Source organism: Gekko japonicus, unplaced genomic scaffold (genome assembly GCF_001447785.1).
Source record: "Gekko japonicus isolate JY-2015 unplaced genomic scaffold, Gekko_japonicus_V1.1 scaffold1569, whole genome shotgun sequence".
Taxonomy (NCBI): Eukaryota; Metazoa; Chordata; class Lepidosauria; order Squamata; family Gekkonidae; genus Gekko; species Gekko japonicus.
Genome location: NW_015169825.1, coordinates 279,785 through 292,460, shown reverse-complemented (window position 1 = coordinate 292,460; position 12,676 = coordinate 279,785). Strand labels below are relative to the sequence as shown.

Sequence of the window (12,676 nt, the reverse complement as noted above, 5' to 3'; positions counted from 1 at the left end):
TGGGGGGTGGTGGGGGGGGTTGCCTGCGTACGGCTGGGAGGGGTTTAATTTTTCCGCCCGCCGCCATTTTTTTTCATGGCTGCTGTTGAGAGGAAAGGGAGGAGGGATGAGCGCGCACGCAACGCGTGGAATGCTCAGCGCGAGCCCCCCCCCCCGGCTCTCTCCGCTCTCTCTCCCCTCCCAGTTCCTGCGTGAAACGTTCCATTCACTTTCTCTAACTGCAGCCATGCATCTTCCCTGCATTAGTCTTTGCCTTTAATTCTTGGCTCCTCTTTTTAATGCCCCACAAAGAGTTAAAGATTCTCTTCCTTGATTAATTTTTTTAAAAGCGTGCACATTTTATGCACACATCTCCACCTGGCCGGCGTGCCCTTTTTAAACCATATTATATGTGGCCCCGTCCGAAAGGACGGGTGTTGTAAGATAGTTTGTATTTGCATGCTTGCAAAGTTATCGGCCAAGGAAGGCGGGAACACGACTAGTTGCAGAGGAAGCCCTGGGGTAAAGCCGCGAAGCTCTCAGTGCTTGGCCGGACAGAGCACAGCAGCCGCTTGCAAGTCCCTGGCTGGCCTTTCCAAGCGAGTACTGTGGAGATTTAAGGTTTCCCATTTTCATGGTTACTTACAGGTCCCATCACACTCTCCCAGGAAAGAGGATTGCCTCTCTTCTCTTTCGCTTTGATCGTGTTTTTGGCCCTTTTCCACGTGGTTGAGCCCTGGGGTCGGCATGCTGCGTTGCCCGAAGTACGTTAGTTTTTCAGCCGCTTTTATTCATAACTCACTTTAATGTTGGTTTCTGAAGTAAAGGGAGTTCAGTGGGAAGGACTGAGTCTAGCAAAATCCTTGAATTTTGTGTGCTGCGGTTCTAGCCCAATGTTTTCGAAGTTTGTACAATACAGCTGCAGAAAATTATTTCATTGGTACAGTGATGAAGTACAGTGTTACCACCTCTTTGGTTCTAGGCAGAAGTACCCCTGTAATACTTAACGCTGGGGGGCATGTTTTCTGTCACATTGTAGTGATTTTCTATTCAGTAAATAAAACAAGGCAGATTTGGACATAGCATAATTAGTTCCTAAATTGGACTAGTGTGGATTCTCTTGTGTCCTAAAAATGGTTTGAGACTTGAGTAATAGCTAGTATGGTTGCAAGGCCGAGCTTCTCTATGGGGGAAATAGCGTGCTACGCTGCGTTAACGGTGGCTTTAGACAACTTGTTAATAAGTACCAGGCCTGTTTGGGACAGGAAGGGGGTGGGTTACTATTCTCTAAAACAAGTTCCTAAACTGAAGTCTACAGGCATTTTTAAAACTTCGATTTCCCACTAAATCCTGCTAGCAGTGTTCTGCCTAACCTTGGCTGGCATTTTAATGGGAGATATGTTATGAGCGTATCCAATTCTCCCATTGATATCAGTGTAGTTTAGAAATGCTTTACTGGCTAGATCATTGCTGTGGTAAATCCATAGCAGCATTGACCTTAGTTCTTACCTGCCTGTGGCAGTTTAAATTGTAAAGTTTCAGAGTCTACCTCAACCCATCAAATACACTTTTGTAATATTGTTTAACTTTCTTGAACAGTGGAGGAACATACTAACAAACAGTAACATTCTAGCAAGTAATTCAAGGGGAAGGGTAGGGTATTTCCTTTTGAAGAAACTGTAACATATAGACCAGTTTAAATAATAGAATAAATTTACTCACAGTTTAATTGTACATCCTGTTTGAATCTGCTGATGCTGTATGTGCTGGGCCATGTCCTGGGGCTGTGTTCGTAAAACTTATTTGCACTTAGTTTCATAGAAAGTAACATTTATGTTAGTTCTGATGATCCACCTCTCTTCTGTAAATAACCTTGTGTGAGCAGAGCTACGTGGGAACAGTCTCTCCTGCAACCTGGAGAACTGATTTTTTTCCATTTCATGGAAGAGAGCCCACAGCCTTGTAAAAGGCTGGCTGCTCAGTGGCACACTGTTATGTGAACAATTCCTTGGAAAAAGTGAGTAGCTCTTTGATCAGAACCTCAGAGCTTGTGATTACAAATACAAGACACAGAATTATAACATTTCTATCCTACCAAGGTAGCTAACAGCGAAAACAGCTTAATGAAATGGAAATGTCTTCGGACAGCGCTGGCTCTTCGGCTTTGAAACAGAAATGAGCACTGCAACCCTAGAGTCGGATTCGACAGGCTTTCGAGCAAGGGAACCTTTACCTTTAAAGTACATATATGGAAACAGGGCAGTATATTAAAATATAAAGCAGAAAGGGAGGGTTGAAGGAACGCAGGACAAATCACAAACATCTTTACCCACTGGCTGAAGGCAGTGATAGAAGGGAACAAATGAATATCCGTGGGGGGTGAGTTCCATAAATAATATGATCTAAAGATAAACTATATACTTGGCTTTTGATCAGCCTTTGACAAGAGCAGTGCCACTGTGCACTGAAATCAACGTGGCTGGTTTTAAGCATACCACTCTGAACTCATGTGGATCTATAGTGGCATGCCAAAAAAAGAGAACAACATTGCAGGATATGCACATATGAAACTTGCTGCATCTGATGTAGTCAGAAGTTAGTACAGGCTGGCTTTGAAAGCACAAATTGCCTCTGATTAAGCTGATTGTGTGGATAGACTCTGAGTCCTGGTATTATCAGATGGTCTTCATTTGGTTCCAAAGGGCCGCCTGACTTATTTCACAATTACTTACTTTCAGCACATAGTTTGAAACCCTAAGATATGGCCGAAATCCAGTGTTGCCTCTACTAAGGCCCACTGAAATCAATGGGACTTAAATGGGACTCTTCTGGATTGTGGCCAGGGCGCTTTATTTAGATTACAAAAATTGGTTCTAATCAGTGCTCCCTCTGGTCTTGTGAGCAAAAATTCTACTTTGTGGGCTACTAGCATTAAGATGTGAGTAAGCTGTTTGGCTACTGCATAACTTAGTTTGCTGTGGAACCATTCTTCCTGAGCAAAGACAAAAAAATGTGTGAACCTGAGACTAAAAAAAAGGAGCTAGCTCACACTAACTCAGCTTAGAGGGAACACTGGTGCTAATATCTGGTTGCTATAGCATTAAAGCCTTGCAGTCTTTTACAATTAAAAAGGTCATTATTAAGAATAAAAAGTTCTGTGAGAGGCTAAGTAGAGTTTATGCAAAAATAAATAGTGCTATTTTGTCTTGTTCTTTTAAATGTAGGCAGAGTAGGATAATCTGATAGTCTCAGTGAAATTTGCTTCCATATTCTTTTTACTTCTTGCAATGTAGGAATGTAACATTTTTTTTTTTTAAAATAATAATTGCATGGAGTATCTATTCTGTTATCATATAGTAGTTTTGTGTCATTTGTGCCTGGAAACCTCTTTATAGGTTAATTCAAAGTTATCTTTAAACTATTTTTTTTTTACTAGGCTTGTCTCCAAGAAAACAAACCAAAATATTTCCTAAGGAGGAAAAGCTTGTGGTACATCTTGCACTCAAATCATGTCTGTTCGGGAGTCCTTTAATCCAGAAAGTTATGAACTTGACAAGAGTTTTCGGCTAACACGATTTACGGAACTGAAAGGCACCGGTTGTAAAGTGCCTCAGGATGTCTTACAGAAATTGCTTGAATCTCTACAAGAAAATCACTTCCAAGAAGATGAACAGTTTTTGGGAGCTGTTATGCCAAGATTAGGTAAGTGGCAGTTCTTTAATGGTGGTTTCACTTGCTGGAGACTGATCTTGATCCACCAGAGAGCTACAGATTTTTCATTGAAACAATGAGTTTCACAATATACATACTAGTGAAAAGGTAACTTATTCTGAGTTGTTTCACATGTTACGGTTAACCTGTATGAAATGGATAAGGTGGGTTATTGGTTCGTAAAGTGCTTGAGAACTGATTGCCAAACATTTGTCATGTTTGAAGAATTCATTTATTAGAACTATAAGAGAGACTGTACTAATTATAAAAATATGATTTGGTTTAATTATGGGATAAATTGGACTCCTTATAATTTTTAAAGTTGAAGATTTGTGTAAGTATATACATGCTAGACAGCAAGCTTTTAGCAAAATATAGCTGTGGACTTATGTAGGGGTTTTCAGCTGGTTTTATTATATACTGCTTATAATATGAATGGATGCATTTGAGTTTGTTTTATGCTTACTATTCTGTGTTTATTTTAGTATTTTAATTTCCATATGTCAGCTGCTTTAAAGGCTTGTAGATATAAAAGCTTTTAATATTAAAAGAGTCTATTCTAAACAGCAACATAGGCTGCAATCCTAAGGACATGGGACTTAATTCTGAATATATCTGTTTAGAGTTGTTCCCAAAATGCATTTCAGATAAACTTAAAACATGCATAGCAACTATAAAAAAGTCAAATTCCAGATCATAATCCAGAGTAATAGGTGCTAGTTCCTGAATGAAATATGTGTAGGTGTGTCTCAGTCTCCTGCAGGGCCCTGTCACCAGTCCTATCAGATGGCATCATAACACAGCGTAAACAGTACATAAGGGTATTTTTCGCCTAGTGGAATAGTCTGTTCAGCTGACCCAAGATCCCATGTCTACTTGGGGAGAGTTTGGGGAGTCGTAAACTATATTGGTTGAGAATAGTGAACCCACCATTGTACTGCTCATGTGTGTTTTTCAGGAGGAGTTTTCTAAGCAGAGGAAATAGTCTAACCTTGAATCTGAGCTAACTAGCAGCAGCAGTGATATTTTAATGTTTGTAACTTGGGCTGATTTCGCACTAGAGCTGCCTCGATGTTGCGCCGCCGTTTGCCCCGATACTATTGGTCAATTTCACACCCGAAGCCGCGGGGCTGCATTTGACCCGTGGCTTCACCCGATTTCCTCCGCAGTTTCGTGATCCTCAAAGAACAGCTCTAGTGCGAAATCAGCCTGTGTCATAAAAATCTGTGGCAAGCTGCAAGAGTAAATTGTGTTTTGCTTAAACAGAAATATCTCCGCCCTGTGCACTTTGAGTGTGTAAACTCTTAATTTTCTAACACTATGATCTACCCTACTTGTCATGTGGATTTCAACTACCATGCTTAACAATGGGACAGTGAAATTTTCAGCATCTAGGATTTTAAAGAAACATGGCAGCTCAAATACAGAAAGCTGGTACTTTGACAGTAATACATGTATGCTTACACTTAAGGAATACACTGAACGATGTTTGTAATTGCATATAATGATGCTCATGTGGCACCCGCCGCCTTCCTTTTCATTATCCTTCCCTCAACCTGTGAGTAGTGCTGACTAGCATGGAAGGAAGCCTGACAGTGCTGCTGCGTATTGCTAGGCTTGTGTCAATTTGGGAAATCTTTTCCAGCTTGCCAGCATATATGCTGTCCCCATCAACCCTGTGTGCAGTGATTGGGTGCCTGAGGGTCTTCTGGGGCATCCAGTATTTGTGGAGAATGTCTAATCAGGTATATGAGGTACAGCTTCTGCTCAATAAGGCTTCCTTGTACTAAATGAGAATATACTGCTGTGGAATCTCAGAAGATCTGAAGCATCTTCTTTATGAGAATCATAGAATCACAGAATTAAGAACATGAGAGAAGCGAATGTTGGATCAGGCCAAAGGCCCATCCAGTCCAACACTCTGTCACACAGTGGCCAAAAAATACCAGGTGCCATCAGGAGGTCCACCAGTGAGGCCCGGACACTAGAAGCCCTCCCACTGTTGCCCCCCCCCCAAGCACCAAGAATACAGAGCATCACCTGTCCCAGAGTCCCTATCCATACCTTGTGGCTCATAGCCACTAATGGACCTCTGCTCTCTATATTTATCTAATTCTCTCTTGAAGCCGTCCATGCTTGTAGCCACCATCATCTCCTGTGGCAGTGAATTCCATGTGTTAATCACTCTTTGGGTGAAGAAGTACTTCCTTTTATCTGTTCTAACCCGACCATTCAGCAATTTCATTGAGTGCCCACGAGTCCTTGTATTCTGAGAAAGGGAGAAAAGTACCTCTTTCTCTACCTGCTCTATGCATAATCCTATGCATAATCTAATAAACCTCGATCATGTCCCCCCTCATCCATCATTTCTCCAATTAAAGAGCCCCAAGCGCTTTAACCTTTCTTCATAGGGAAAGTGTTCCAACCCTTTTATCATTCTAGTTGCCCTTTTCTGCACTTTTTCCAATACTTTGCCATGTTGACGCCCACTCGCCCATCCTTGACAGATCCCCTTGGAGTGCCTCACAATCCTCACTGGTTTTCACCACCCTGAACAACTTTGTATCATCTGCAAATTTAGCCACTTCACTGCTTACTCCCATCTCCAAATCATTAATGAACAAGTTAAAAAGCAGTGGACCAAGTACTGATCCCTGCGGTACCCCACTGCTTACCACCCTCCACTGAGAAAATTGCCCACCTACACTCACTCTCTGTTTTCTATGAACTAGCCAGTTTTTGATCCATAAAAGGACTTGTCCTTCTATCCCATGATTTTTGAGCTTACTTAGGAGCCTTTGATGAGGAACTTTATCAAAAGCTTTCTGGAAGTCAAGGTAAATAATATCTATTGGATCCCCCTTGTCCACATGTTTGTTCACCCCCTCAAAGAACACTAACAGGTTAGTGAGACAAGATCTTCCCTTACAGAAACCGTGCTGAGTCTGCCTCAATAGGTTTTGTTCATCTATGTGCCTACTAATTCTTTCCTTAATAATGGTTTCCACCAATTTACCCGGTATCGACGTCAGACTGACTGGCCTGTAATTTCCCGGATCTCCTCTGGAACCCTTTTTAAAGATGGGAGTGACATTAGCTACCTTCCAATCCTCAGGAATGGAGGCAGATTTTAAGGAAAGATTACATATCTTTGTCAGGAGATCTACAAGTTCACATTTGAGTTCTTTCAGAACTCTTGGATGTATGCCATCTGGGCCTGGTGATTTATCAGTTTTTAAGTTGTCTATCAGTAGTAGGATCTCCTCTCTCATCACCTCAATCTGACTCAGGTCTTTCAACACCCCTCCTGAAATCAGTGGTTCTGGAGTGGGCAAGCACTTCTCATCTTCCACAGTGAAGACGGAGGCAAAAAATGCATTTAGCTTCTCAGCCATTTCCCTATCATCCTTCAATACTCCTTTTACCCCTTGGTCGTCCAAGGGCCCCACTGCCTCCCTGGCTGTTTTCCTGCTTCTAATGTATTTGAAGATTTATTGTTGGTGTTTATGTTTTTCGGTATATGCTCCTCATATTCTCTTTATGCCTGCCTGATCACAGACTTGCATTTTATTTGCCACAGCCTGTGTTCCCTTTTATCAGCCGCCTCACTGTGACTAGCTTTCCACTGCTTAAAGGAATTCTTTTTACTTTTTACAGCCTCCATTACTCTGTTTGTTAACCATGCAGGCTTTTTCCTATACCTGTTTGTGCCTTTCCTAACCTGCGGAATATATATTTTTTGAGCTTCTAGGATCGTAGTTTTAAATAGATCCCAAGCTTCCCCAATGGTTTTGTCCCTTTCTACTTTTCCTTTCAGTTTCCTCCTCACATGTCCCCTCATATCAGAGAAGTTACCCCTTTTAAAGTTCAAAGTGGTGGTGACAATCTTTTGGTCAATTCCCTATTTATACAAATGTTGAACTCAATAACATTATGGTCACTATTCCCAAGCAATGCAATCACTTCTACATCTCTCACCAGGTTTTGGGCATAATTTAGGACCAAATCCAGGATTGCCTCTCCCCTGGTAGGTTCCGTGACCATCTGCTCCATAGCACAGTCATTTAGAGTGTCTAGAAACTCAATCTCTTTTTCCCGGCTAGAACACATATTGACCCAATCAATGTGTGGGTAGTTAAAATCACCTATTATTACACAGTGTTTTTGTCTAGTTGCTATCTTTAAGGCATTCATCATTTTATAATCCTCCTCTATCTTTTGATCTGGTGGGCGATAACAAACTCCCAGTGTTAAGTTTCCTTTTGGGCCTACTATTTCAACGCATAGCATTTTCAGAAGCGAATCCAATTCTCTTACCCTCTCAATCTTACTGGGCTGTATACCCTCTCTGACATACAGATCCAACCCTTCCCCCCCTATCCTTCCGATATAATATATAACCGGGAATCACCGTATCCCACTGATTTTCCTCATCCCACCAAGTTTCTGAAATACCCACAATGTCTATTTTTCCCTCTGACACCAAGCACTCCAACTCCCCGATTTTACCTCGGACACTTCTAGCATTTGTATAGAAACAGCTTTAATTTCCCATACATGTTAAGCCTGCAACCTTCCTCTTGCTCTCTCAAGACCTTGTCAGGCAGTCCATATCACTAGCCATAGTTGTAGTGGACAATTCCAATCCACCTCCCTGTAGAAAAGCAACAGGTACCCCCTCATCTCTCTGAGATGAGCCAACCCGAACCAGAGACTTTTCATCTCCTGTCGGCTTTCCCCCAATATTCAGTTTAAAAACTGCTCTGCCACCTTTTTGATTTTAAGCGCCAGCAGCCTGGTTCCTTCTCGGGACAAGTGGAGACCGTCTCGCCTGTACAGCTCCCTCTTGTTCCAAAAAGTATCCCAGTGCCTAACAAACCTGAACCCTTCCCCTCTACACCATCGTCTCATCCACGCATTGAGACTCCTGATCTCTGCCTGTCTCTCCGGCCCTGCGCGTGGAACAGGTAGCACTTCTGAGAAGGCTACCTTGGAGGTCCTGGACCTAAGTTTCCTGCCCAGCATCCTAAATTTCTCCTCCAGGACCTCACGACTGCATTTCCCCACATCGTTGGTGCCGACATGCACCACGACCACTGGCTCCTCCCCAGCACTATCTACCAGCCTATCTAAAACACGCGTAATGTCCGCTACCTTTGCACCAGGCAGGCAAGTCACCATACAGTCAGTACACAGGTTCACCACCCACCTGTCTACCTGCCTAAGAATCGAATCACCAACTACCAAGAGCCCCTCTCCCACCCTGCCTAGGAATGGTTCCTTGGTGCAAAAGGATACCTGTTCAGCAGCTAAAGAAGAGGTCCCTTCTGAGGGCACATTCCCCTTATCCTCAGCATGGTGCCCTGTTTCCCCTTGACCCTCATGCTCCCTGACCGTGGTGTGGCTGCCAGATCCAGAGTGGGACATATCTAACAAGTACCCGAGAATCTTCTCTGTGCACTTAACTGACTGTCTCTGCTTCTCCAGGTCAGCCCACCTTGCCTCAAGGGAGCACACTTGTTCCCTGAGAACCAGGAGCTCCTTGCACCGAGCACACACCCAAGACTTCTGTCCAGTGGGCAGATAGTCATACATGTGACACTCCATGCAAAACACTGGATAGCCCCCAACCCCCTAATGGGTTGGAATGGGTTGGAAGGGGCCATACAGGCCATCTAGTAGTCCAATCTCCTCAATGCAGGATCAGCCTAGAGCATATCTGACAAGTGTTTGTCCAGCTGCTGTTTAAAGACTGCTGGTGAGGGGGAGCTCACCACCTCCCTAGGCAGCTTATTCCACTGTTGTACAACACTTATTGTAAAAACGTTTTTCCTAATATACAGTCAGTACCTTCCCGCCCTTAATTTAAACCCATTTTTGCAAGTCCTATCCTCTGCTACAAACAGGAACAGCTCCCTGCGAAGTGACAGCCCTTCAAAGACTTAACAAGAGCAATCATGTCCCCCCTCAACTACTTCTTCTCCAGACTGAACATTCCCAAGTCCCTCAGCCTTTCCTCATACAGCTTGGTCTCCAGGTCCCCAATCATCCTCGTTGATCTCTTCTGCACCCACTCCATTCTGTCCGCATCCTTTTTGAAGTGAGGCCTCCAGAACTGCACACCATACTCCAGGTGTGGCCTGACCAATACAGTGTACAGCGGGGCCATGACATCTTGCACTTTGGATGCTATGCCTCTGTTGATACACCCCAAGATCCCTCTTTTATGTCACCATATCACACTGGCTGCTCATATTTAACTTAGGGTCCACCTGTACCCCAAGATCTTGTTCACACACACTGCTACTCAGAAGTGTATCCCCCATCCAGTATGCGTGTTCCTCATTTTTGTTACCCAGACGTAGAACTTTGCATTTATCCTTGTTAAATTATATCTTGTTCACGTCTGCCCACTTTTCTAGTGTGTTCAGATCTCGTTGAATTCTGTCTCTATCTTCTGGTGTGTTTGCTGTTCCTCCCAATTTGGTCTCATCTGCTAATTTAATGAGTAGCCCCTCCACACCCTCATCCGGATAATTAAAAAAATATTGAAAAGTACCGGGCCCAGAACCGAATCCTATGGCACCCCACTGGACACCTCCCTCCATTCAGATGAAATGCCATTGACAGCTACTCTCTGAGTGTGGTTCTCCAACTACTTTCCTATTCACCTAACTATCCTAGAGTCCCGTCCACAATATTCTAGTTTATACATCAGAACATCATGGGGAACCCTGTCAAAAGCTTTACTGAAATATAGGTAAACAACATCAACAGCATTTCCTCAATCCAGTAAGCTCATCACTCGATCAGAGAAGGAAATGAGGTTGGTTGGCAGGACCTGTTGAGGACAAATCCATGCTGACTTCCCCGGATCACCAAGTTGTTCTTTAGAGGCTCACAGATCAATCCCTTTAAAATCTGCTCCAGTATCTTCCCTGGGACAGAGGTCAGACTGACTGACCTGTAGTTTCCTAGGTCATCCCTTCTCCCTTTTTTGAAAATTGGGAAGACACCTGCCCTCCTCCAGTCTCGTGGCATGTCTCCCGTCCTCTGGCACAAAGCAAAGCATGGGCTGGCTAGGCAAAAAACTTGCATTGCTCTGAGACTGTCCTTCCTGCAGGCTAGTATCGCTCTCAGTGTTTGGGGCCTGAGTGCTTTCTTCATTCTTATTAATATGGCCCAGTCTTTGAGATCTGGACAGGAGCTGCCCCTGTTTTCAGAAATTTATCTGGTCAGGACTAGGAAGAAGGCCTTCTAAGCAGTGGCATCTTGTTTAAAATTCTTCCCCAGGCATATCCATGAGACCAATTTTTTAATCATTTAGGTGGTAGGTTAAAACTTTCTTATTAACCAAATCTTTTGACTTCTGAATTGAGCCTGTGGCATTATTTTTTGTCTTTTCAAAAATTTGACTTTTTTTTTTTTGTAATTCTTGGTGGGGTTTTTTTGGTAATTCTTGGTGGGTGTATATATACTGGAAAAATAATGATGTATATGAGGGGGTGCCACCTGGGACTGATATGGCAGATGCAGAACATGTGAACTGTGTGGTAGATGTTAGGTTCTAAGTATGGTAGGACCTAGCACAAAATGAATAATGGGTACTGGATCCTGTATTGCAAAGAATGTTTTTCTTAATGTTGTTAAGGCAATGAAGGATCTCCTAGGAGGCTGGCCAGTGAAAGCAGCTTTGAACTTCTTGATAGAAAAAGAGAATAATGTAAAGTTCTCTGTGAATTATCAGTTGACCCTTAACAGTGACAGATGTGTGTGGAGGGACCGGTAACTGTGGTAATGGCTCTTCCTGAAAAGTCTGCATTGTGGGGACATGAAGGATACCTGGCCTACCACTCTCCATTCCTGTGTTTAAAACAGCCTTCTGGTATGATTTAGTTGCTGGCTGTCAATAATATTGACAGCATTTAAAGGAGCAGCCTATTTTAGAATGGGGGCTACGGTGGCTCAAGTGGTTAAGACGCTGAACTGCAGACTGGAAGGTCAGTAGTTCAGCAGTTTGAGACCCGAGTGCCGCATGATGGAGTGAGTTCCCGTCTCTGGCCCCTGCTCCTGCCAACCTAGCAGTTCGAAAGCAAGAAATTGCAAGTAGATAAATAGGTACCACTTTGGTGGGAAGGTAACAGCGTTCTGTGCGCCTCGGCATCTAGTCATGCAGGCCACATGACCACGGAAATGTCTTCAAACAGCGCTGGTTCTTCGGCTTGGAAACGGAGATGAGCACCACATCCCTAGAGTTGGATTTGACTGGCTTTTGAGTAAGGGAAACCTATTTTAGAATATGTTGAGTCTAGACAGGGAAAAGATGTGGATGATGGGTCCCTGTTTGCAAATTAAGGGGGGGGGGAGTTGTCACTCAGTGTAGATGATGAAAGCGTTGCTAGATACCAAACCAGTTTACTGGTTGCTTACTGCAATGCCTCAAGGCTGTGCGCCAGAGGACACAAATGGCTGTCCAATATGTGAACTAGCATGTGGGAGGACTGAAGACAGGAGGAGGAGAAACGGACTGATACATCATTTGCAAACTGCTATTCCCTTGGCACCTTTTGGGTTTGAAGGGTGATAAGGAATATTGTGAGAGAGTGCTCCTCTGGTGGTGGTAGATTGCTTATAATCACTGGTTAATAATGTCTCTGTAGGAATTGGAATGGACACTTGTGTTATTCCCTTAAGGCATGGAGGCCTATCTCTGGTACAGACAACAGATTACATTTATCCTATTGTGGATGATCCTTATATGATGGTAAGTTGCCTAAACATTTGTCTCTTGCTGTTATCAGAATTTTGAGAGAAAGAGTGGTTACTTGGTGCTTATGCATGATCATCTGTGACACTGTCTTGTTCTGCTGTATACTTTATTAATAACTTACCAAGTTGTACAGTCCAAGAGTTCTGAGGACATCACAGTTTTGTGGTAGTAGTCAAAATTATGTTACTCCAGACATTTAATTGCTTATCCTGTCTG

The 12,676-nt window shown here is 43.3% G+C and overlaps 1 protein-coding gene across 3 annotated transcripts in view; it reads left to right on the top strand.

Moving 5' to 3' along the window:
* SEPHS1 (selenophosphate synthetase 1) overlaps positions 1 to 12,676 on the top strand; it is a 40,384-nt gene that overhangs the window by 479 nt on the left and 27,229 nt on the right. For 2 of the 3 annotated variants that reach the window (XM_015417230.1, XM_015417231.1), the window contains exons 2-4: positions 628 to 743; positions 3,416 to 3,681; positions 12,351 to 12,454. In XM_015417230.1, the coding sequence (XP_015272716.1) occupies positions 3,489 to 3,681; positions 12,351 to 12,454 (297 nt within the window). In that variant the 5' untranslated portion in view covers positions 628 to 743; positions 3,416 to 3,488. The remainder of the gene's footprint in view (positions 1 to 627; positions 744 to 3,415; positions 3,682 to 12,350; positions 12,455 to 12,676) is intronic. The other variant, XM_015417232.1, reaches the window with a different exon arrangement.